At 38.0% G+C, this 27,330-nt stretch overlaps 1 protein-coding gene across 3 annotated transcripts in view; it reads left to right on the plus strand.

The window, feature by feature from the left end:
* The first annotated feature begins 249 nt into the window (after window positions 1-249).
* MALT1 (MALT1 paracaspase) overlaps window positions 250-27,330 on the plus strand; it is a 68,038-nt gene continuing 40,957 nt past the window's right edge. For all 3 annotated transcript variants that reach the window (XR_014018192.1, XM_081262631.1, XM_081262632.1), the window contains exons 1-5: window positions 250-608; window positions 12,237-12,403; window positions 22,053-22,174; window positions 26,034-26,193; window positions 26,805-26,983. Coding sequence is in view for 2 of the 3 variants with exons in the window: in XM_081262631.1 (XP_081118757.1) it covers window positions 382-608; window positions 12,237-12,403; window positions 22,053-22,174; window positions 26,034-26,193; window positions 26,805-26,983 (855 nt within the window). In the remaining variant the exon portion in view is untranslated. The remainder of the gene's footprint in view (window positions 609-12,236; window positions 12,404-22,052; window positions 22,175-26,033; window positions 26,194-26,804; window positions 26,984-27,330) is intronic.

Raw genomic sequence — 27,330 nt, forward strand, 5'->3', positions numbered from 1 at the left:
CACGGCCTCGGGAAGCCCCGATGCCGCAGGCTTCCTCGCTGAGGAGGAGCGGCCGAGGCGCAGTTCCTACACAGCTTCCTCCTGCAGCAGCAGCCAACCGCGCCGCCGCGCTCCACGGGTTCGCCGCGGGCGCCGCGCGGGCCCGGAGGCTGTGGGGGGAAGGCGGGAGGCGCGGTCGCACGCACGCGCGCAGCGGAGGCCCCGCCCCTCGGCCCGCCGGGCGAGTGCCCGGGAGAACCTGTCTCGCGGGGCGGGGAGCAGAGCTTCCTCCTGCGAGGGCTGCGCTGCGCTGCCCGAATTCTCCTTCCGCCGCTGTCTCGGGACTCCGAGGCGAGCCGAGGGGCTAGCGGAAGGGCGCCGGAGCCGCGGCCCGCGCGGGCCATGTCGCTGAGGGGGGAGCCTCTGCAGGCCTCGCCGTCCCCGGCCCTGCAGCCGCCTCCGGGCGCGCCCTCGGGGCAGTCGCTAGCCTCCCTGGCCAGCGCGACCCTCCTCCGCCTTGGGGAGCCGCTGCTGCGGAGGCTCGGCGAGACCTTGGACCGCGCGCCCGAGGGCCGGGGCTGGAGGCGGCTGGCCGAGCTGGCCGGCAGTCGGGGGCGCCTCCGGCTCAGGTGAGCCCGGGCGGGCGTGTGGGCTGGGGCGGAGGGCTGGAGCGCGTCGCCGGGGTGAGGAGAGAGCGCAGGTGGGGACGGCTACCGAGAGCCTCCCCAGAGTCTCCGAGAGCCCGAAACGCCAAGTCCTGGGAATGCGAGGAGTACGGGGTGGGATCCCGGCGCGGAGGCGGAGAGGCCGAAGTGGCCCGGCGGCTGCTGCACCCTCTTCCTGCCCTCCGACCCTGAGCTGAAAGCCACAAGTCGAGGATGACCCGGGAAGATATTGAGAGAATGAAATTCTCTCCGAGTGTAATTCCAGAGAACTTAAAATGCAGAAGAAAGTTATGTGGACCCTGCCCTTGAGGGGCCAAGGAATGTCAGGAGGCAGGTGTGCAGGTGAAGAGGGAGTGAAGCCAAGGACTGGGGTGCAGGGATTCCTGAAGATTTTTGTGCAGAGAAAAGGAAAGAGGGAAAAATTGAATCTAAACTCACCATCTTCCTCCATCAAATCAAGTTACCAGGTTTTCTTCTTGTCTTCGTCATGAGCATAAACTTGATAAGTGAAACTTCCTGATAAGGAAAGGGTCCATGCTATTAATGATATTTGAAGTTTTTGGTCTCAGGACTCCTTTACACTCTTAAGAATTATCCTAGAATGAATGAAGCCCTCTGTTGGGATCCCAGCACCTCCCACCTCCCCCCCCCCCACCGTGTGTGTGTGTGTGTGTGTGTGTGTGTGTGTGTGTGTAAAATATTTTATATATATGACCCAGAGAGCCTTTATGCAGGTTATTGTGTTACATATATATTATATATATTGACATTTACCACATTTGAAATTAAAAGCAAGAAATTTCCAAGACGTTAATTTATTTTAAAAGAACCCATTACATGGTTAACAACATTTTTGCAGAAAAGCAAACTTGTCCAAAATTTTTAAAACATAACTAGCAAAAGTAGCATTGATTTACATTTTGAAAATCTCTAACGTCTTGATTCAATCACAAAAACTGGATTCTTTATGTTTCTTTGTATTCAGTCTGTTGAAATCGGCAGATAACAACAGTGGAAACTTTGGTGTACACTCCTGGAAGAATGAATGAAAAAGTTTAATAAAATCTTAATATTATTATGAAAAAACATTTTCACCTGTGAACCTCCTGAAAGGGTCCAGAAACTGCAACAGGGCTTCTGATACCATACTTATAACCACCACTCTATGCCATTGTTATGACTTTGGCCTGCCTTTGAACTCCTTAGCAGTTTTTTAAACTTCTCAAGTGACCAAACTTCATATTGTTCTATCATTATTTGTACATATCTTTATACAAAGTCACCTCCTGATACTGTTATGCATAGAACTTGTCTTAGACAATAAGTGCTTGTTGAATTGAGAGTCATTCATTTAAACTATTGAGGCCTGCTATTAGCTAAAAGTTCCAGAAGATTAAAAGTTAAATATTTTATTCCTCTTCATGAGGGTTTATCTAGCAATAGACTAGAATTTTGAGACATTCACAGTAACATTAATTGCCATGTTGAATGTAATACTAAAAATGGGGTTTTATTTTTTATTGAGTACAGAGTACCAAACAATGTACTAAGTGTTTACATATATTATCTACTTTAACCCTCCCAACAACCCTGAGTTGCAAAGTTAAGATCGAAGCAAAACTTAATAATGATTTGGGATTATTTCCCATGCAGAAATGAGGTAAGAAATGTAAGCTAAGAAAGTCAAGCAGACATAGGGTGCAAGTTTTTTCTATTCTAGGAAAAACACATTAGGCTTTTAGCTGTACAAAGGAAATGCAAAATACTATTGTCTAAGTCCACAGATTTCTGAATTTCTAGATTCATCATAATGTAAAAAATTGCATCTTGGGAGTGATGTTACATGCCTATAATCCCAGTGACTTGGGAGGCTAAGACAGGAGGATCACAAGTCTAGGCCAGCCTCAGAACTTGGTGAGACCTGTCTCAAAGTTAACAAAATCAAAAAAAAGGGGGGGATGGGTGCTGAGGGCCATTACCAAGTAGGAATGACGCAGCATTTTCCTTGCCAGCGTACCCCATGTTAAATTTGCTGTGACCTTGCATGTGTGTTTGAGTAGATGACCTTGCTCTAAGACCAAGGCGGTTCCAGGATTAGGGTGTATCCTGCAGTTTGAGGAAGTATCCTGCTCCTTGTGTTTAGGGCGTTCCCAGTTTAAGACCTTGGGTTTTAGGGAAGTTGGATGTTGAGGATTATTGCTGCTGGAAATAGGGCGTTCCTGCTACCTGAGCGACCTTTGAGCTCTCGTGAGATTCAGAGAGTATTGATGGGAAGAAAAGCCTCGTGGAGTAGGTGATTGGGGCGGCAGCAGAACGGGGATTGCCCCAGAGCGTGTTTGGAGACCGGTGTGAGTTCGGGAATAAAGAATTGCTGTTTGAATCCACAAAGCTGTGTGGTGGCTCGTGATTCTGTGCCCAGCCAAGACTGCGGCATTTGGTGGCCCGTACGCGGGATGTCTGAATCTTGGGGGTAAGTGAATTTGCTCGCTCCTGAAGGAGAGCAAAAAAAAATGGGTGACGATTTCAAAAAACAATGTGTTCTTGTTTTGATTTATTTTGTTCTTGTTTCAAGTTGCCTGTTCATAGAACTTTCTCAGGCAAACTGGGGAAAATGGTTGACTCAAGGTTTGAAGTTGTTCACCTCCGAGGAAGAGAAATTGTTAGAGAAAGGAGGCACCCCAGTGAGATCAAGAACAGCTAGGACATATGTTGATACAATACAAAAATGTAGCCCATGGCTTTTTAAAGACGAGTTATTAAGTCTATCAATGGGACCATCATGGTATCCTGTAGAAGGATTTTTCTTCAACAAGAAAGAGATGCCTAGTTCTGTTTACTACATTTGTCTAAGATCTTGGTTACAGACATCTAATTAATTTACAAAGCTAAAGTGTTAAAATATCAACCACTAAATATGAAATCAAGTACTCTTTACTTATTAAGTTCTATAAGGTAATATATTTAAACATTATGTGTGTTTTCATAAATTGGTAAATAGAAAAAAGGTTTAATATTGCTTTGGTCTGTGTCTTTGCTAAAACAAGATTACTAAGTCTTAAGATTCTATCAGGCGTAATTTATATACAAAAAGTATAAGAAGTTTCAGTTGGGTTTCAATTACAATACCTTAAAAAACATGAAATTATTTCATCTTATTAAAGTGGAGTAATTTGTCTAAATCAGAAATTTTATAAGGGTTGTTTCAGAATGTGAATTTATAAAAAGGGTTAATGGTTAAAAAAGATATAAAAGGATTCAAGATGTGGAAATATATTTTAATATAAAAGGTTAAAGGAAAAAGAAATGTTTCTAGATGAGATAATCTCTGTGTGGTAAAGTAGAAAGTTGTAAAATGCCATTTAAAAAGATTTTGAGGAAACTAGACTTATTTAAAAGCTTGAGAAAGGAAGAAAGAAGAAAAAAGATATTTGTACATGGCAGATTGAGACAAAGCTTCTTAAAGGAGTAAAAAGCCTTTGGTTGAAGGGCAGCCATGTAAACTAACATTAAGCGATTTAAACAGAATCTAAGCCTCGTTTAAAAGAGTAAAGCTGTAGGTGGTGAAAAAGTACATTTAAAAGTACAGTATAGATGATAATTGGTAGGCTTTAAAAGGTTAAATTGAAGGTGGTCGAGATACCTTCATGGCGGAAAAAAAGTTTGCTTTACTCATCAAACTTATTAAAGCAAAAAGAGGGAGATGAGATAATCTTTGTGTGGTAAAGTAAAAAGTTGTAAAATGTCTAAATAAGTTGCAAAAGGCTTTAAAAGGTTAAATTGAAGGTGGTTAAGATGCATTCATGATGGAGGGAAAAAAACCATGAAAATGGGAAGATAATAAGATAAAAGATATTTAGATAAGAAGATTAAAAATTTGAAGTGGAAAACTTCAAAAATAGAAGTACAGAAAGGTAAAAAAAGAGAGAAGATGTAGAGAGATAAAAGATATAGGAAGATAAAAAAGATGTAGAAAGACAAGAATTTTAAACCCACAAAATAGGAAACTAAAGAAAACTAGGAGAGAAAAAAGCAACTAAGGGTAAATATAAAAACCTTAGAAGAAAACTAGAAGATAGAAATAAGATAGAAAATGGTTGAAAATGTCAAATAAGGAATTTCAGATAGAAAATGCAAGAGGCTAAGACAACTATGGTTTAAAACCACATCAAAAAATTAAAAGGACTAAAGTAATTCTAAAAACTAAGGCAGAATGCTTTTGTATGACTTAAATTTAAAAGGATCTTAGGGGTATATATCCCCCAAAGATAAACTTAAAATAACCCTTTTTACTCTAAACTTTTAAATTTGGATTCATCAGGACTTAGTGCTGCGGAAAGACATATGTACCCGAAAAATGTACATAAGCCTAAGGTACTTTGGAAAGATGTTCTAACCGGACAATGGAAAGGTCCCGATCCAGTTATTGTCTGGAATCGGGGTTCCGTCTGTGTTTTTCCGCAGGGAGAACAGCAGCCGATTTGGATTCCAGAGAGATTAACTAAAGCAATTTCTACAGACCAAAAAGAAGATGATTTGACTCAAATCCATAACAGCTGATATCCAGAGCTCCAGCTTGGCTATTCTTACATCTGTGACAGTGATTAACCAAGGTGTTTTTTTCAATATCTATTTTATTATTGCATTTTTCCCACATCGTAAAGTTCTGTTTTATTTTTTGAGCTCATACAAACCTAGGTTAATGTTTTTCTGATCAGTTTTATTTTTTGACTGTATTTTATTTTTTGATTAGAGTTTTTAAACATTGCAATGGAGATTTCACCTAGGTATAGCTACAAGGCCTTTATTCACTATTGTCTTATGTGTTATATGTTATGTGTGCACTGTTTTGTGTTGTATGTCTGTATGTGTGTATGTCCATATTTCATTTATGAGGAGCGCTCATAAAAAAATGGATCCGAATTTTTTTTTTTATTCACGTGATTTATATGGTTTAATTTAAATTAGGTGAACAGCTGTTAATGATTGTTTTTAAAGGTGGTTAACAGATCTGTTTGTTTACTAATTTAAATTAGGTAAACAGCTGTTAAGGATTGTTTTTTAAGGAGGTTAACAGATCTGTTTGTTTACTTTCACCTTTCCTTTTCATTATATTTAATAATTCTGTTCAGGATAATGTCTCTTTAGCATCATTGCCAGAATTCCCATCTCCATCCCAGTGCCGGTGAAGACTAAGATAAAACCAAACTACAGCTTCTACTCAGCTTCTACAATAGCTATCACAGTAAACTGTTTAAACTGATGCATCAATGAATATAACTCAACAAGTAATGCTCAATCAAGGACTCGATTTACTTTGGGAAGAAATGGACATATTGATAGACTCCTCCGATTTGAACTGCTTGCAGAACTTGCCTGGACTATATATCAGTTGCATGCATTGTGAACTATCGTCTGGTGCAGCGAATTGTGGTACTGCTGGCATATGTTTGCTGATGGTGTCACCAGTGATGCAATTTCCTTGCCAAGCGCACCCCATGTTAATTGTGGTAATGCTGGCATATCTTTGCTGATGGTGTCACCAGTGACGCAATTTTTCCAAAGGAGCCTTCAATTGGCTTGGTGTCATGGCATTTCTGTATCCTCCTCCCTTCTACTAGTGATGGTCTAAAATTTGGGGGCCAACAGAGGTGAGGCAAAGAACCTCACCCCCCCACTGGCACCAAGGCTATTTGGGGGCCAACAGAGGTGAGGCAAGAACCTCACCCCCCCACTGGTGCATAGGCCTTTCCACAAGCATGGCTGAATGCTGGACCGGTAGTCAGTGACAGGTTGGTCTGATTACAGTGGATTCAACCTAAGACAGGAGGCTGACGCCTAAAGGTCAGTTTTCCCATGACGGGTAAGAACCATAAGTTGAATTGGACAACCTACCAGGCACGGTCCTTAAGCCACATTGCTTGTTGTTTAATTAATCAGAAGGGGGGAGATGCTGAGGGCCATTACCAAGTAGGAATGACGCAGCATTTTCCTTGCCAGCGTACCCCATGTTAAATTTGCTGTGACCTTGCATGTGTGTTTGAGTAGATGACCTTGCTCTAAGACCAAGGCGGTTCCAGGATTAGGGTGTATCCTGCAGTTTGAGGAAGTATCCTGCTCCTTGTGTTTAGGGCGTTCCCAGTTTAAGACCTTGGGTTTTAGGGAAGTTGGATGTTGAGGATTATTGCTGCTGGAAATAGGGCGTTCCTGCTACCTGAGCGACCTTTGAGCTCTCGTGAGATTCAGAGAGTATTGATGGGAAGAAAAGCCTCGTGGAGTAGGTGATTGGGGCGGCAGCAGAACGGGGATTGCCCCAGAGCGTGTTTGGAGACCGGTGTGAGTTCGGGAATAAAGAATTGCTGTTTGAATCCACAAAGCTGTGTGGTGGCTCGTGATTCTGTGCCCAGCCAAGACTGCGGCAGATGGGCTGGGGATGTAGCTGAGTGGTAGAGCTGAGAGTACAATCCCCAGTACCCTCCCCCCCCCCCAACACACACACAGCCAAACTGTCTTTGGAGGCAGATCTTCGTGTTGTTCTGACATTAATCAGGAACCTAGTTAGGAAAGAATCTGGGCTTCTTGGAGAGTACTACCACTTGGTGATAAAGGAAGAAAGTCAGTAAGACTTTGCCAGCAAAACGTTTGGCTGCTGGGATCTCAAAGAGTGGATACCTGATCCTGGGTGTTGCATTTTCCTCCCAAGCCTTCAGTCACTAGAGGCTACAAAATGCTGTTAGCTTTGGGAGTTTGGTGAAAGCTTTGAGGCCACTTTTCTGTGGAGTAATATAGAGAGGAGGACCATCGCCTAGCAAGAGGTGACAAGCACGGAAGGGCATGCATTTGTGAAATCTGGGAATTCTGGGTGGGAAGCCTGACAGGACAGGTGAGTTACACCAGTCTTCCAGGATGATGAAGATTAGTTCCATGTAGGTTAATGGAGGTGGGGAGAGTTGGAGAATTTGGGATGTTTAAGGTTGTGTCTATTGAGATCAGAAGAGTTAAGCTGCCATTATAAAAGTTAGCAGGGGAAACTTGGGGCTGGAGAGTGATAGGCAAGGGTCTGGGATAGCTGGTGATTCTCAGTCCATTTAAGACCAAAAAAGCTTATGTTAAAGTGGTTTCATACCATGATGGGAGAAGAGCATCTGTGATGGTAGAAGGTCCTAAAAGTGTCTTTCTCTAGTGTTAGACAAGACTTGTAGTGAGAGAGTCTGATCCGAGTGAACAATGAGTCACAAAAGAATGTGAAGAGTTTTCCTCAGAGTTAACTAGATTCACGGCCCAAATATCTTGAAAGTTGTTTCTTCTCTCTTTACTTTTTTCCTGACTCTGTATCTTTCCTCAAATTAGATAAGAATTTACTTAAGAATATAAATCAATAAACCACAAGAAAAGTCCATTCAGAGCTGTCCAGCAGGAATTAGGAATACTTGTAAATATTTTCACACGGTTGTTGATGACTCAGCATGATTGCTTACTTATGGTTTAGTTTGCCACGACCATGAATGCCCTACATGAAAACCAGCCGTGGTTCCATTCCAAACTGATCTAATATTGGACACTGCTGTATATAGGCACAGAGTCTGAGCGTCTTGCCCATAGTGTAAATTATAAGCTTCAGGGATGGGCAAAAATTTGCGGGGAGGGAGCTCTAAACTGCCTAAATTCTGCTCAGTCAGAAGCTAAGAAATGAGGCTAAAAAATGGGACTGTGGAACACACACCAAGGAAAAACCATCAGTCATTGCATACATGCATGTAAAAGGTGCTCCTTTAGCTACAGAAACCCTGCCTTCGCTCAGCTTATAACAGGAATGAGAATATGTGTAAAAGTTCTAGCCAAAGATTCCCTCCTCTCCATCTCCTGCTCTGAATTTATCGTACATTAGAGCTCAGGCTTTGTATCTCTCTGTTTTGTTTGTTAACCTAGTCTCCTGGTGTTATTCTTCAGTCATATGACTTTATATATCATTAAGTTGATTACTCCCAATATATCTGCTTTGAATCCCCGGGTGTGTGTAGACGTCTATTTGTCATCTCCTCTTGTCTTTTAAACATCTTAAATGTAACATGTCTGAATCTTAACATGTCCCCTCCCACAAACCTTTTTCTCAGTTTTCTGCATCTCTATAAATGACAACTTTATCCTTCCAGTTGCTGGACCAAAAAAAAAAAAAAAAAAAAATCAAGTCATTCCTGATTCTGCTTCTAGATATGTTATTTTTATCTTCAAATCCTCAGTATATATCTGGAATCCAATTTCCACATCTACCATACTGGGCCAAGCTACCATTATTTCTCACCTGGATTATTCCAGTAGCCACTCAACTTCTTCCTCCTTTTGCTTTGCCCCTATTTCTGGTCTGTTCTCAGCATAGAAGATTCTTTAAAAACATTAAATCGTATTTTGTCTATCCTCTCTTCAAAACCCTCTAGTTGCTTTTCTATCTCAGTGTAAAAATGCTATTTAGATACTAGTTAACGCTTGAACCTTACATCCTACAGTTAATCAATCTCTCTCCACCACCACCGCTTTAGTCATACCCCCTGAAAATAGTAGTGTCTTTGTACCTGCTGCTTATTCAGAATGAGGTGGTCTCCACAAATAACTACATGATTTGCTTGTCCACTTTTCAAGTGTTTGCTTAAAAGCCATCCTCTGGATAAGTACTTTACGGATTATAAGATTTGAAATTACCCCATACATCTGTTCCAGTATTTCTTGTCCCCTTGCTTTGTTTTAGTTTTCTCCAAAACATTAGATATATATATCAGGAGATGTGCCGGGCATGGCAGTGCACACCTGTAATCCCAGCAACTCAAGAGGTTGAGGCCAGAGGATCGTGAGTTCTAAACCAGCCTCAGCAAGTTTACAAGGCCCTAAGCAACTTAGCAAGACTCTAACTCAAAAAAAAAGGCAGGGGGAATAGGAGATGTGACAGTGGTTCAGTGCCCCTAGGTTCAATCTCCGGTACCAAAAAGAGAGAGAGGTTTGTGTGTTATCTATCCTCCTCTAAAGTGAAAAAATTCAGGAGGGTAGCAAATATTATTTGTTGCTCTATCCTCAATACCTAGAAAAAATTTACCTAGTTTGGGTGATTAATAAATAAGTTGTCCGGTATAATTTTGATGCTGAGAAATTAAAACTAATTACATAAATAGATAGATAGATAAATTGAATTAATAAATGAAGATTCCAGAGAGTAAATGTACCAAGAGAAGAAGCAGAAGGACCTAAAAGCAATTCTGTGGTTTATACCCCCAAAAATGCCATTATAATATGTTCCATTTGATTTTATAAAAAGCAAAGCCCATTTGTTTCAGTAATAAAGCAGTTTTTAAATGTAATTCAAAAATTCTGAATTAGGGCTCAGGAAGCACACTTACAGGAATATAACTAAGGAAGGAAAGATAAAATTTGAGTATGTTTCATGCATCACCTTAGCTGAAAGCCAGTACCCATGCAGAAAATTAGTACAATGAAGGGAGACTCAGAATCTTGCTTTTCTCTTTGCCTCTGTATAAGAAGAGAAATTGATTACTTCAATTTGGTCTTTTTGGGAAGAAAAGTCAAAGTGTTTCTGTATCAATGTCAACAGTTAAAGCATCAGATTTAATGAGATGACGTCTTAATTTCATGTATTTAGATCCTGGCAAACTTCTCATAAAACAAGTTTATTTAGCATATAGTATTCTTATTTTTAAAAATCTCATTCTACTTATTTAAAAACTTAGTAATCCTGATTCTAAGGATTCCCAGAAGCAGTGTCACATGTACTCTCTTAGCCTCAGCATCCAGAGCTCCAAAAAGGGAATATTTCAAGCCAGATAAATTTTTATATGTACCATTTCTCAGCCTTCAAGATCCCAGGATCGTGACCTCAGTTTCAACACAATTGTTCTTAGTCCTCATTTCATTGCTTTTGGTTCTGCTAGTTGTTGAAACACTAGAAACCGGGGACACAATCGCTACCTTGTTAGATGTGGTTCTCAACATTGCAGGCATTTGTGCTTGCCTTGGTGTGTATGCATGAAAGCAGAATGGACAGATGTAACTTTTAAAGGCCTCCTGAATCAAACTTTGCCCTGAAAACTTTTGTGTTATTGAGGATAAACCTGAGCTTTAGTCTGTAAACTTCCCAGTGAACGGTAATGGTTTCTTATTCTTAGTTGTTTCCCATGAAATGAGAACAAATGGATGTTTGTTACATGGAAAAAAATGTTTTCTTTATAACAAATAATGTACTGAAAACTGCAGCCTATAAATTGTATTTGCTGCTTAGAAAAAGTGTCAAAGACATGGGATGGTATAAAGTAAGTAGTAGTTGAAAGTTTCAGAATTCTCAAAGCACAGGAAATAGGAAGGAAGAATCTCTTGTCCAGAATCTGGCAGATCTCCACTGTCAAGTTATCACTGCCTCCTGAATCCTTATGGAGTCTTTTTCTCCATGTTTTTATTATATATTTGCTTTATATACCAAGTTAATATTATACTTACATATCAAATAGCCAAAATTAAAACATCTATAGGGGGAAAAAGGTTTGGAAAAATGTATTTAATATATATTATATTGAAATGGAAAAAGATTTAAAGTTAAAAAGAACCCTTTATGTTGACATTGGAAGAGATTCAGTGTAAGCAAAACAACCTTTGTATTTTTTTTTAAAGCTAGAAACGCTTTTTTTTTTTTAAAGAGAGTGAGAGAGGAGAGAGAGTGAGAGAGAGAGAGAATTTTTAATATTTATTTTTTAGTTCTCGGCGGACACAACATCTTTGTTGGTATGTGGTGCTGAGGATCGAACCCGGGCCGCACGCATGCCAGGCGAGCGCGCTGCTGCTTGAGCCACATCCCCAGCCCACAACCTTTGTATTAATTGAGTAACATCCCATGTTGAGAAGTATTATATTAAATATAAGCTCATTCATTATGTTGTAAGTTAAAAAAAAAAAAAAAGCCTAGTAGTCCTTATGCTATTTCCATGTTTGTTCCTTGGCTTGACTTGGGTGTTTTAAGTCTTTTCGGATTGCTAACTTTGTAACATTGATTGTTTTATCTAGTGACATTTTTGAGTCATTGGCTTCTCTTTATCTCTAGAGCCCTACTAGCACTATTTGTATTTGCTCATGTGCCATGATTTCAGATATTGTAGTTCCCCAATGGAGAAGGCATATTCCTTACATAAAACAGCAGAATTTAACCTTTTAACACCTTTATTTTGGATCATCTTGTGCTTCATTATCTTCAAAGAAGAAGTTAAAAAGAATTTTTTCTGTTCTTCCTAGTTCTTGTTTTCAAATGAAAGACAAAAATTTCGATCACCATCAAGGCTGAATTTCTCTCACATCCTGCTTCAAGATTTCTCTTGAGCTCTCCTGCCTTAATAACTCTGGGAACTGAGTGAGAGAAGGGAATAAAGAGGAGGAGGAAATTCTAAAGAAGGAGGAGGAAAGAACACTAGCACTGATAATGTAAATAGTTTCCAGCACACACCAACTTGTGATTAATTCCTTATAGTACCTGGAATGGTTCAGCTATTTAGTAGATGTATCATTCTGAAAAGAGGTTGTTGACTTGAATAAATTTGTCATTTTCAGTTGTCTGGACCTGGAGCAGTGTTCTCTTAAGGTGTTGGAGCCTGAAGGAAGCCCAAGCCTGTGTTTACTAAAACTAATGGGTGAAAAAGGTTGCACGGTAGCGGAATTGAGCGACTTCCTACAGGCTATGGAACACACTGAAGTTCTTCAGCTTCTCAGCCCCCCAGGTGGGTTTTCTGGTAGGAATATTATGTAGAAGTTTGTGGAGTAAAATTTAGAGAAAAACATCTCATTTACCAGGTAAATTTCATTAAATTTTTTCTTGTCCCATATCAAAACCAAAAAAGACATAAAAAGCAAATAAGAATGCATGAACATTGATTATAGTTCAAAGAACTGGCTATAGGAGATGTTTCTGAAACAATTGGGAAATTTTTAATGTAGCCTACATATTTGACATTATGGAGTTCATACAATAATATTGTAGTTCTATAGAGGAATATATTCCAAGGAGATGCATGCTAAAATATTTATAGGTAAGATTATAATAATCTTATTATAGATAAGACTGTATTGTCTGTTATAGGTAACAGACACTGAAACAGTTAGCCAAAAAAGTGAACTCACACAATTATTTTTGTATACGTATGTATTTGGATGATAAAGGCAGTAGGACAGATGTTTATTTTGTTTTGATTTTGGTATGGACCGCTTAACTACTGAGTCACATCCCCAACCCTTTTTTAATATTTTATTTAGAGACAGGGTCTTGCTAAGTTGCTGAGGCTGGCTTTGAACTTGCAATCCTCCTGACTCGGCTTCCAGAGCCACTGGGATTACAGACATGTGCCCCTACACCTGCCAGATGTTTAATGTTTTAAGTTTTTTGCCAGCATGATATTTTGAAGTGTAATTAAATAAACCACAATAGTTTTTCCTCAATATGTCAAAATTGAGTGAGGCATCTTACTTCCAAAGTCAAATGAGGAATAGGAAACAGTTCCTCTTCTCTGTAGCTATAGTTAGAGTTAGTCAATTGCAATGGTGTCAGGAAAGACATGTATCAGAGTTGCCTGATGCAACAGTACTGCAGGCTCCCAAGTATCCACTGAAAGCAAAGAGGCCAGCCAGGCTTGGAAGGGCCATAGACTAAGGAATTGATGCTCTCTGTTTTATGTAAATTTCAGGTATGCCACTTCATTATATAACCAACCTGGTTATGATATATTGTTATGTTAAATAAGGACTTAGGGACAGAAGGTATAGCAGTGAACTATGGATTTACATGTACCAGAAACCCCAACTCAAACTGATAGAATAAAGGGAATACATTGCTTGTCCTGACTGAAAAGCCTATTTCTAAGGGACTGGTTGGTTTTTGTCTTTGCTGTTCTTCTCTTGACATAAGCTTCCTTTTAAGACTGTTGCTCCATTAGCCCAAGATGTCTGCTATCCATTCCTAGTCTCATGCATCTTTGTCCCCACATTCCCAGAAAAATCAAAAGATTCACTCTCATTAATTAGTTTTGTATACTTCCCTGTCCCTAAACCTGTCATTGTAGCCAGGGACATGGAATGTGCTGATTTGCCTGGATTAAAGCCAGTAGTGAATTGGGTTGAGTCAGCTTTCCAGGAACCACATGTATCACCAAACAAAATTAGACCTGTTGTATGGAAAACAGAAACAACAGATGCTGGGGATATAACCAAAAAGTCATGAACAAATGAGAAGAAACATGGACTCCCAAGTCATCCCAATTTATTAATGTAGATGGTAAAATAAGCCACCAGTAAATGCTTCCTTTGAGATATGCACAGTTTTAAATGTTTGGCTTTTGTTTCCCACTGCCTCTTCATATCAAGTGTTGCAGGCTAGGAATAACTAGCTGCTAATAGTATGTAACTCTGTCCATCACCAATCAGTAAACTTCTTAAGATACTATTTATTAATTTTTATATGCCCAATGCCTCAAATAGTGAGTACACAGTAGTTGTGAGGATCAAAATCCACCAGATTAGGGCACTAAGTTCTCATACTTTATAGAACAATAAGGCCTCTGAAAACTTAAGAAACTTCTCTTGGAATTTAATAACACTTTTGAATCTCATTTCTATTTTTCAATCATTCTGACCATTGGTTATCAATTCTATAAAATGAGTGGAGTGTTCTGTCTGTCAGAAGAGCAGGAGTGACATGGAGTAATGATGTGTTGAATTGTTTCTAGACAGTGACAGGGACCAAACACATCTCTTAAATTTGTGGTGCAGTCACTGACATTGAAATCTATGGTTCCCAATTAAAGTTTTCGGTATGTGAAACCAGGCTTCACTGAAATTGAGTCATAAGTTTATTGATATGTAATGATCTGCCTGAATTTTTTAAATAATATTTTATATTTTGACCTTTGACAAGCCAGCAACTGGTAAAGTGCCTCCCTAGTAAACATCAGTAATCTTCCTTTTAAAAATCCAGTTTTGCTCTTTGCGCTTTTCTCCAAATAATAAGAGCACTCTCCTGTCAGTGTGCCCTGTTCAGGTTGTTCTGATATGTGGCAAACAGGTTTTTACAAGATCATTCCATAGGGCTATTTTGTAGGAAATAGGAAAACAGTTTTTATATTACCACTTGTATGCTGTTTCTGTGAAGGTTTTTGTTGTATTAACCACATGGTATCAATAAAATTGGTTGTTACTTGAATATTATTTATTTATTTAAAAGGAAATATTTTGGGGATTTAATAAAGCTCAGTAATTTTGGGAAGCAGTAAACTATTGTTAGTTTAATATCTATAGCTCCCCAGTAATCTAAAATTTACACTATAGGTATTATAATAAAGAAATGTAAGATTTATAAAGAAGAATTTTAATATCAATGCTATCAAAAATAAAAACTCTTATAATTATATTAAGAATGCAAGCTCTGAGGTTGGGTTTGTGGCTCAGTGGTAGAGTGCCGCTGCGGCAGTAGAGTGCTTGCCTGGCATGTGTCAGGCACTGGGTTTGATTCTCAGCACCTCATTTAAATGAATGAATAAAATAAAGGTCCATCAACATCAAAAATATTTTTAAAAAGAGAAGATTGCAAGCTCTGATAGAATCACCTCAATTTGTGACTTTGCTCATTCATTAAGTAAACCTTTACTGTATTCCAATACTTTGCTATCTCAGACATCAAGTATTGTGAATTCAGAGCTGAATTAAATAATAGTTTCTACCTATTGAAGGTCATAGTCTAGTAGGGGAGGCAAACATCATAGCCAGGACAACTGTAAAAATAAGTATATGTAAAGTAAGTTTATCTAATCTCTAGTTTTCCTTTTCAGTGTACTATATTCTTGAATCTTAGTAAAAACTAACAAATATTCTAATGTTTTCTCTGTATTTTGTAGTTAATATCATTTCACAGGATGATATTAGTCCTTATTCCACAGAAAGTCTAATGATTTTTCTCTGATAGGGGTCAGATGATTTTTCTCTGATGTTAGGGGCTCTGATAGGGATCTGGTTAGGGTTAATAATATGAATTCTGTCAAAGACGCTGTGAGCCTTAGAACAGGTCTTTGCAAGTCTAAATGCAAGGAGGAGGGGAAATTCTAGGTATATTCTGACAGAAAGAACTTTAGTTTGCTGTATTCCATTCCAATTGTTATGAAACAATAATGTGAAATAACCTTGAGAGATAACTGTAGTATTTGATATGTCTTTTAAGACACTGGCCAAATTTCCTTTATATATTTGATAGCCCAGAAGTAGCTAAAGTTGTGAGTGTTCCTCCATCTCTAGCTGAATAATACCTGTGGTTTGGAGCCAACTTCAGTGGCCGTTTAATGTAAAGTCTTAGGTGAGTGTGAACTCATCCTGAAATTCTTGCTGTCTTTAGGCGTGAACTCATCCTGAAATTCTTGCTGTCTTTAGGCTCTGGCACCTAATACATTTTCTGAAGTCCAGACTAAAGTTCCTCCCTTCTGCTTTCTCTCTCACTGCACTTTTCCACAGCAGGTAGTTGGCCAGCTTCCTCTCAGTCTTGCTTGAACTATATGTTGGAGAAATTGTTCTGTGTTTTTGTGTGGCTGGTATCCATTCCTGGTTTCCAGCACTCATAGTGTTTCTCTATTTTTATTCCTTTGGGAATTGGACAAGGAGGTAATCAAATGTGCTAAAATTGTTTTTAACCAGAGATCTTATTTCAGATCTTTATTGTATTTAAGGGTCAAAGACTCTGATCCCAAAGCAACAATAGTGGCATATATAGTCTTGGAAGATGTAGATAAATTTAGATATGCAATTCAAGATATTTTTGCTTCTTTTATTCTAAGTGAAAACATTTTGAGCACAGACTTATAAGCTCGATCAATTATATTTATGTAGATCATGAAATGATTACCTAAGGAAGTAAGATACTTACCTGCAATTGGTAGAACAGGGGCTGGAAATGTGAGGACATTTAAAGATAATTAACATTGTATATGTGGGTTTCATTAGGATGAATTTCATTAGGATGAATTCATTAGGATGAAACCAGGTAAGTTTCTTACCCTGGTTTTGTGATATTGCTGTTTTTATTTCATTCTTCATATAAAAGATGCTTCATTGAGGATACCTATGACACAGCACATGATTTCAGGAGCATCTTTTCCATTTGCCCCCACCCCTTTCTTTGATTTCATATCACTTTTATTCTTGAATTCTTTGTAGCATACTCATTATGTTTTATATCTATTTTTATTGTCAAATGATATCTCTAAGATAAGTGCAGAGACTACTGAACAGTATTCTTTAGTGTCCAAAATACCTGAACTTCAATTTTATCTTCATACCTCAGTGAAGTGTGAACATTTAATCTTAACCAGCAAATACTTATGTGGAAAATGAGACTTCTGGAAGTTATCGTTTGGCCAAAGTCACAGTTAGTTATTGACAAAGGTAAGATTAAAAACTAGGTCTGCTGAATCAAGTACCATTTTCAAAATGCTAGAAAATTCTAGGTCATTTGAGAAACTTAGTTATGGATTATTACCTCAGGTGCCTCTTTGACCCATGGATTTCAATTTTTTTTTCTTATTACCAAGTTTAAAAGTGTTTAAATGCTATTTCTTATTTATAAGGGTCTTTGCTTGTTTCATGGATCCAGAAAATTGGCAATTATTCCTGAAAAAGAAAATAACAACAAGTGAAAAAAGATAGAGATAGTATGGATGGGAATAAGATTAAAAAATAGAGATGGAAAGGGAGTATTAAGTGAGGTCTGAAAAAATGTGTTTCTGGGTGTGGAGTGTTCAGTCTTGGGCCCTTGCAGCACAACAAGGGATGGATGTGGGAGACTAGATTTAGCCTCATAGATGCAAATTGACATGTAAGAAGGACATTCGTGGGCATGCACTGGTTGTATAAAAGGGGAGATGTTACCTTACAGGAAGAGGAGGGGTGTTTATTCTGGAATGCTGTAGGGTACATTGATAGTTTGCTGTGATAGCTTAGAAATTTTTAGAGTAACTTTGAGAAAACGTTTTAGTTGGAAGCTGATGGTTTTTGTTTTTCTTTTTTTTTTTTTTTTTTTTTTTTTTTTTTGTTCATGGCCTCTGAAAGTAGATGTATTTAAACACATTCAATAGATCTGTTTCTGGAAAGGGTGTTTGTAAATTACATCAATATTTACATGAATTGTGAAAATAACTTAAAGTGAACCTATGATGAATCCTTTTTTCAAACCAAGAATCGTCCTAATTTACCTTTTTTGTAATTCTAGCAATATTTTAAACTTTGTTTTATTGCTTAATATAATATGTGTGTGTGTGTATGTGTGTGTGTATGTTTGTAAAGCACAATCCTTAGTTCCATCATATCTAGTCACATTCTCCCAGGCTTACAGGAAATCAAGTAACTTCTCTTGACTTCTTTGCAGATGTTATCTGAAAATATGCTTGTTTGCCAGGAAACTGTGCATTCACCATTTAAAATAGAACTTTCAGTTGTGTACCTTGCTACATCCTACATAGCATGGTGCCAGATTCTTTCCTTACCTTTGTTCAGCACCTTCTGACTAGTTGGCGCTGCACAGGGGTGGTTAAGGGTTGACCATGGTTCCCTGTCATACAAGGCATCGTGGGAGGAAGGAAATGTGTGTGGTTTAAATGGGAGGTGTTGCAACTTCTTTGCTTTACTACTCACTGGGGCCAGTTTCCAAATCTCATTTTGCGTATAAATTCTCAGTCTTTGAAGCAATAAGTGATAGGGTTTATTTATTTATATATATACACACACATACATATATGTATACATATATCTGTATGTGTATATACATAACAACAAAATATATTTATTTGTTGTTAAAGACTAGACTGTACTAAAATTTTTGGTATAGGGCCAGTTTACAAACTGAATTGGAATCTTCTTTAGAAATCATTTAATTTTGTGTCCCACACAAAGGAAAGATGCCTTTAGAACATCTATGCCATGTGATTCTCTTCCAGTAAAGTCATTTATTCCATTGTAAGACTCTCTAGGAAGAAAGCCTTTTAATTTCTGTAGTTATTGTCTCTTGTCTTTTTATATAATTACAGAGAATACATGCCATGGTAAATTTGTAAGCAGTATTATGGTACAGAGTTGCTTTGCCTAACACTGCCTTCAGTAAGAAAGACTTACTGGGGCAAAAATGAGATTACTGTGGAGAATACATTGACAATCACTGGAGAAAGTACAGATTCACATCCTGGTTCTGCCTTTTTTTACAAGGAAAAAAGAGATAATTTGTGTGATCTTCTGCAAATTACTTCTTTTTATTGCAACATAGATATAATTCATATCTACATTTTATAGTTATTTGGGAGGGTAATGATAAAAATGCTGGTGCATATTAAACAGCCAGTAAATTACTGCTACAATAATTTTTAGTATTCTGCACATTCACTTAACAACTGCATGTTGAACCCCACTGTAGCACTATGTTTGACAGGTGCTGCACTACTCTAGGTGTGGAGTAAACTGGTGATTAAGACAAACATGGTCCTTGCTCTCACAGAGTTTTTATTTTAATAGGTTAGACAGGCAGCAAGAATGGGTATTTCAGGTAATAGGGAACTTGGGGTGGAAAGGTAGCTAATTTAGAGATGTTTCCCAGAGAAGCTGCTAACATTTTAGTAAGAGACCTGAATGATTGAGAAAAGCTCATGTGGGGCTTTGTGAACTGTGGTAAGGAGTTGGAATTTTATTCCAAGTATAGTGGGAGGGCACTCGAGGGTTTTAATTACAGGAGTGATTTTGAATTAATTTATGTTTTAATAGATATTTGGACTGTTGGTTGGAAGTAAGGAAATAAGTGAACAGGCTTATTATCACTCCATAGCTAACAGCAGCTTGGATTAAGATTGAGGCACTTGAGCCAGGTGTGGTGGACACGCCTTTAATCCTAGTGGTTTTCGAGGCTAAGGTAGGAGGAGGTACTTTTTTTTGCCAGCTTTAGCAATTTATCAACGTCCTAAGCAACTCAGCAAGACCCTGTCTCTAAATAAAATAGAAAAAAGGGCTGGGGATGTGGCTCAGAGGTTAAGAGCCCCTAGGTTCAACCCCTGGTACAAAAAAAAAAAAAAAAAAAAAAAGATTGGGGTACTGAAAGATGGTGAGACATGGAAAAGCTTAATGGACAGGGCTTGCATACAGATTGCAAGTGCAGAATGACGAATGAGGAGGAGGCATTCAAGGATGACTGCTCCAAGTTTTAATCCTGAGTAACTGGTCAGATGATGGTAGGCTGCAACCTTTCCCGTTGGAAACCTGCAGGAACTGGTGGGGCAGTCTGATTGTGTCTGGAGGTACTGAGGCCATCCATATTTAAAGCCAGTTTAATCAAAGCTATTTTTTTCAGATTTATTTTTTTCCTTTTCATCATTGTTGTAACTGTCTCCCCTTCTTATCATACCTAAACCTGGAAAATCAGAATATCTACATTTTAAAGTTGTGCTGTAAGACTTCCCAAGTAGATAATGATAAATGTGGAGACATTAAAATGTAGTTTTGTTGGGGCTGGGGACATGGCTCAAGCGGTAGCTCGCTCGCCTGGCATGCGTGCGGCCCAGGTTCGATCCTCAGCACCACATACAAACAAAGATGTTGTGTCCACCGAAAGCTGAAAAATAAATATTTAAAAATAAATAAATAAAATATAGTTTTGTGACTTTCCCACCAATATGTGTCACAGATTTCAGAAAAATTCTGAACTTCATTCATCCTCAATATAAATGATTAATGAAACTGAAGTCTCTCCCCTGTCAAGAGCTTTAATTTTTTTTTCTTTTGAGAAATTGTACTAATTTGCTAAAGACTGTCTAGGATTTCTCCAGATCATCAATTGTACTAGGTATGCAATAAATATTTACTCAAGTTTTGTTTATATTTGGTATCTTTCTGGTATGGTTTCACATTTTACTTTTAAGCAGTTTTTTTAATAAAAGCTTAGTACCTCTGATATATTAAGGTTGCTATTATTTCTAATCTCTCCTCATTACTTGTAATCTTATTTTGTTACTTTGGATTAGTGGGTTGTAGAGGGAAAAAAAAACAGTTTTGAGATCACATTCAGGATAAGTGAGAAAACAAGTAGGATCAGGAAGTTTTAATGATCTTTTCTTCTTCCTGAAAATAAGTTAACCAAGTTTTATGAATTATAATCTTGGCAAATATAAAACTTCCTAACTTTGGAGGTTTTTGTAATGTCAGTTATCTATTGCTGAAAATAGATTACCCCAAAGCTTAGGTTTCATATCAGTGCTAAGTCATAATATGATCATTTCATGACATTTTTATGCTATCATCTTACTTAATCTGTTTTGTTCTACTAAATAGAATGCCACAGACTAGGAAATTACTTTTCCCTTTTTTTTTAACCCAGGATTGAATCCAGGGATGCTTAATCACTGAGCCACATCCCCAGCATTTTTTATTTTTTATTTTGAGACAAATTCTCACTAAGTTGCTTAGGGCCTTGTTGAGTTGCTGAGACTGACCTCAAACTAGTGATCCTCCTGCCTCAGCCTCCTGAGCACTGGGATTACAGGCATGTGCCACCACACCCAGCCAGACTGGGTAATTTCTAAAGAACAAAGTTTACTTTTCCATTTCTAGAGGCTGAAAGTTTAAGATCAAGGCATGGATATGTGATGAGGGCCTTCTTGCTTTAGCTTCACATGACACAAGGTAGAATGGCAAGCATGGCTATTGTGTCTTTACATAGCAGAAAAGCAAGAGAGTGAACTCACTCCTGAGAGCTCTTTTTATAGTGTAGTAATCCATTCGTGAGGATGGAGCCCACATGATCTAAACCCCTCCCACTGGCCCTCCTCCCAACACTGTTGTCTGGAGGACTATTTCCACCACACGAATTTTAGGTGACACATTGAGACCCCACAGCAGACATTTAAATTTAATTCTTATTTTACTAAAAGTGCACCTAACTCAGTTGAAATCCCAGCCATGTGAGCATTTTGGACCAGGTATTTGCATGAACAGGCCCTGAGAACTACAGTATACTGTTGCTTGGCAAGCGTCTGCTATGAAGCGCATCCTGATTTCAGAAGTATTAGAATGTAGGGAAAACATGTCTAAGAATTGAAGAAATGTAATTCTCTTCAAGTCATGTGGAAATAGATTAAATCAATGTCTTTTGCAGGTAAGTTTCTTTCCTCAAGATTCTATAAAATCTACAGCTCACAACCTCATAAACTAATGTAGAAGCAAGTTACTTTTATTTGAATAAACACATTTATGACAAAGATTAATATACAGGTTATTTTCAAAATATTTCCTTTTTGGGTTTCAGACATATACAAGGAGAACCCATCTTTTGTGACTTTATTTACACAACTTTTTTTTTTTCTTAAGGATTAAAGATCACTGTAAACCCAGAATCAAAGGCAGTCTTGGCTGGACAGTTTGTGAAACTGTGTTGCCGGGCAACTGGACATCCTTTTGTACAATACCAATGGTTCAAAATGAATAAAGAGGTAATTTTTTAAGTGTTTTAATTTCTTCAAGAAGAGAAAAAGATTGAAAATTAATTAATATTTTTGTCCTAACTGCAATTTTAGGAATTTGGCTAAGAGTCTGATAGATATTGTTAATATTATTAATGAAGTATTCAAAAATCTTTATTATGGTAACATAATTCCAAAATTGCCAAAACAATGTAAGCAATAATGAAATCAGTTTTCCACTATAAAAATTGTGGGAAATAGGGATTACTCAGGGCAACAGTGTTAGCAAATAGGAACCATCACTGGTACATTTTAACATATCTTCCAATTTCTTTACAACAGATTATATTTCAACCACAATTCTTAGCTAAAAGTCTTTGAAGGCTAGATGAAAAGCTAATACAATGTTAGTATTTGAAAAATTCTACAGAACTATGTTATTTTAGAAGATATAGACCTTCTTCTTTTGCTGGGAATTGAACCCAGGTCTTTGCACATGCTGGGCAAGCACTCTGTCACTGAGCCATACCCCTGGTCCTGTCCATTCTTAAGTAAAATTAAGGTTCACATAGTGGGGCATTTATTCCACTTGTAGAAGGATTAGATGCCTGCACCTCTCAATAAGTAATTTAAAATCACATATTAGAATTATCTTTTCTTGAAATTTTTTGAGCCACCCTGCCATTAGGGATTTCTGTCTAGTTGTCCCATGTATATCCACTTTTGTGGGCTTTTCTGTTTCACTGCCTCTCCTTCACCCACTTTTCTCCAACATTATACCTTGAAACTCCATGCATTTTCTTTTCAACCTGTTCGTCACAGTATCAACATCCTCAAAACTTGATGCCAAGGCTCCATTTGCAAATCTTAACCAAGTAAAAGAGCCATGAGATTATGATTTTTGCTTACATGGGATCACCTTAAACCATAGAAAAAGTTTGTGGTTTTATATCATTTTTTTTATTTCCATCCCTTCATAGGTAAAGTAGAGCAACTATGGAATGTAGTAAAAAGATTACATGTAGGTTTTGGAGCTAGACAGGTCTGTGTTGGAACCCTGACTACTGTTATTCACCACATGAACTCCTACCATCAGGAGTTATAAGAATTAAATATGTGCCTTGGCTGTTGGAACATAGTAGTGAAAAGTATTTTTACCATTTTTTTTCTATTGCAAAGTTGCTTTTATTTGAATAGACACCTTTTGCAAGATAAGTAATAGAAAAACCCTACTGCATTAAGCCTACATTTTTAAGGTTTTTCCTGATTGGAGAAAGGTGTAAGTGTAGTGGTTGTGGAGTACATCTTAGATATGAAGAGCTAAAGTGGATTTTAGAAAAGACTTTTTTGTGTATCCTGTTGGGATGAAACCGAGGACCTCATATGTGCTAAGCAAATGCTCTACCGCTAAGCTACATCCTCAGCCCTGTAGTGGATTTGAAAATTCTAACAAGTCAAGTTTTACCAGACCACTCTTATGTTCCTCGGTCTATTTTAGGAGATATCCACTTAAGTATTTGTGGAGCACCTGTTTTGTGCCAGGTCACATTTGAAGGCATGACAATGGAGCAGTGAAATGCAAGGTCCCTGCCCATTTCGGGGGGAGGGGATGGTAAGCAAATGTGATCATTTCTTTGAGTTCAGAGCTAGGAGAAAATAAGCATGTGGTAAGAAAATAAGCATAAAGTGAGAAGCCACAAAAGGTTTTAAGCAAGATAAGTAGTATGGGAGGATTTATGTTTTTAACACAAAAACATTTGAAGGAAACAAAGAACATCAAGAAGACCAGGTATCTACTGACTGTGCTGGAAAAGAAATAACCCTAGTATGGAGTTGGGTAAAGCAGTAGAGATGGATCCCAGGGTATTTCAGCTTGTATTTTGGATAGAGTTGGTCAGCTGATAGCTAGGATGTGGAACATGAGGAAGAAGGAAGAAAGGTAGAGGATGGTGACTAGGTTTTCCACTTGAGCATCTGGGACATATTTATGCTGAGGTGTTGAGAAGACTGCAATAGATTTAGGGAGAAACATCAAGGATTTGACTTTAGACATGTTAAATTTGAAATGTCTATTATACATCCAAGTGAATCAGCTAGGCAGTTTGGATATCTGGTGATAGATAACATTGAGAGTTCAGTATTAAAGGATGAACCAGTAAAGAAACCAGGAAAAATAAAAAATAAAGTATTTCAAGAAGAAAGGGTGGCCAGCTTCTTCAGTACTTCCTGGAGGAGGCATGTGGAGTCAAGGCAGGTTTGTTTTTTGACTTAAGGTAGAAGGTACTAGAGTGTGTTTGGGAGAGTGATAGAGTAAATGGGAGAAATAGATGCATTGCAGGAGCAAAATCAGAGGGGATGGGATTTTTGGAAAAGAAAAGTGTTTGCTCTGCCTCCAGTGATGGGAACCTGCAAATAGCAAGAGAAGGAGGTTATTCATATGTATACAGGAATCTACAAAGAAGTTACTTGCTAACTGGTTAAATACCTAAATTGCATAGAAACTTCTGTGGAAAATAACAAAGAATTTCTAGAAGAATAAGGGGAGTAGGAAAGTTTTTGATAATCTTTGAGTGGTGCTGAGTCTTTTCCTGTTCTTCATAGCCATAAAACTGGAGAGGGGATTTATAGTAGGTTTACTCTGGTCACCTTCCAAGGAGCAGAAGTTACCCTAGGAGGGAATTTATGGCAGCCTCATTTCCCAGAATTTTCTTCTTTTAGTCAGAAAAGGGACATATGAGAAGACTTTTTTCTGCTTCTGTTTAATCCCAGATGTCTTTCATTTAATACAATCTTCACACTAACTCTTGAGGTGCCAAGTGGGTCTTCACAGGTCTTTAGCCCAAGCAGTCTTTGTTAGAAAGATGCATCTTCCATCTGAACAGGAAGGAAGAGGGCAGTTATAAATAGGCATGGGCACTGATAGGTGGGTTTGTGATTCAGTGGCAGCAAGAGGAAAGAATTTCTCTCTGTATTCAATGCCTGAGAGAAGTAGGATTGCAAGAGATTTGAAAGTTTACTGAATCATCTAATAGGAAAGCAGGCTTAGCAGGGTAACATAAAAGGATTGTCAGGCCATGCTAAGTACAGCCTCTCATCCCAGTAGTTCCATTTTCAGTGAAATGCTCTTGCTCTTGTACTGAGAGTTGAGTTGGTTGGGGTATGGAAAGGAAGAGTTGCAGTCTCCTTGAAATAACCTTGCAAGGGGCTGCTGTAACACAATGAGGCAGCACTTGAGGAAGCCCCTTGGCAGTGTGCCCAAGTTGGGTGGAGTTGATGAATTGCTGGGAGCAGCAAAGGTGAAAGAAACCTTAATACACTGACAGAGCCCAGGCAGAAGAACTCAGGAGACCCTGGATGGCCATCCCTTCCATCACTTACATGCTTTCCATAACCCTTTTCTGCCCAGCTGGATATGGTTTGTTAAAGAAGATTATCCTCTTACAGAATTTTGTAGATGAGGTGAAATAATGTGTCCATGTATTCACAGCTCATTTGGTCTGAACTGAAAGTTATAGCCAGGTCTAATTGTGTTTTCTCCACACCACAGTGATGTTTATCATGTTATATGCTACTTAACTTATAAAGGTTGCAGTTGCAAATCCTTTCAGTACTGAACATTTGAACTGTTTTTATAGAAGAGCAGCTTTTCTATTAGTTTCAGGAAGATATTTGGAGGACATCTCACTCCTTTTAATGATTTTTTTTAAAAAAGGCTCTTGATTTCTATTAACTCAAGTCCCAAATAACTCCAAATGCTATTATTTGGTTTTTTTTTTAATATTTCAGAACTTGGAGGGGGAAAATTACCAAATTTGTATCATGAATTATGTCATATATTTTAAGATGCCTTTTGATGAATATACACTTATATTCCCTTATTCCTTCACAGATTCCATATGGAAATGCATCAGAACTTATTTTTAACACTGTGCATGTAAAAGATGCAGGCTTTTATGTCTGTCGTGTTAATAATAATCTTACCTTTGAATTCAGCCAGTGGTCACAGCTGGATGTTTGTGATGTGACAGAAGTAACAGAAAGCTTCCGGAGTAAGTGACAAAAGAAGTTTAATATTGATTGATGAATTGCCTTAACTCTTTTTACTTTAAAAGAACTTCAAAGTGTCAAAATAGTAACAAAAGCTCACATACATACTTTGTCTAATACATTGTAACTAGTCACTAAGATTTGACCCCATGTGGTTTAATCATCTTTCGTGTGTGTGTGTGTGTGTGTGTGTGTGTGTGTGTGTGTGTGTTCGTGCATATGCACATTTGCATGCTCATGCCATCTTCTAAGATAACACAGAATCTTCTCAGTCTGGTCCCTGTTGCTGAGCTCCTCTACCCTGCAGTTTCCATTACCTATTACTCTGCCTTCATGCACAGCATCTCCATCTCAAGCTTATTTTCTCCCCATTACCTGCCTGTTAACTTTGCTTAATTCAGAGTATTCTAAACTTACTTGTCATAGCACTTGCTTATCCTCAGAACATCCCTTAATGTTTCTGATAATACTACAGTTTTGTGAAACTTAATTTGGCAAATGTTTTTAAAGATTGTAAAAACTGAATAGTGAGCTTGGACTTATGTATTTTTTTAATTATAGGAAAAATGTGTTTTTTATTTTTAACCTAGAGATTTTTTTCTTTTAATTTAAGGAAGTCCGGATAGCTTGTCTGAATCCAGGTTGCAAATTTGTGTTGAACCAAAGTCCCAAAAGCTAATGCTAGGCAGCACATTGGTTTTACAGTGTGTTGCTATTGGAAGCCCTATTCCTCACTACCAGTGGTTCAAAAATGAATCACCATTACCACATGAGACAAAAAAGCTATACATGGTAGGTAGTTGATTTGGGGGGTTTGGGGAAATAAATGGTAGAGTTAAAATGAAAAGTGAACACTAAAACTCATATTCTTCAAGGTGCTTGAATGTTTTCAATATTTTTATTTCAAGTCCCTTTTGATTTAAAATTAATTGGTTCTGCTGACTTTATTTCATTTCATAATAAGGGCTGTATCTATGTTAACCAAAAAATTATATAATCATTACCAACAATGTTTATAATGCTCAAATACAACATCTTGGTTTTGACATTATTTCAACATATTCTAAGGAGACTTGATAAAGTAAATATATTTTAGAACTGAGTAAGAAAGTAAATTGTGGTTGACAGTTTTGCAACAT

This window comes from Spermophilus citellus (assembly GCF_964194105.1).
Source record: "Spermophilus citellus genome assembly, chromosome: 12".
Taxonomy (NCBI): domain Eukaryota; kingdom Metazoa; phylum Chordata; class Mammalia; order Rodentia; family Sciuridae; genus Spermophilus; species Spermophilus citellus.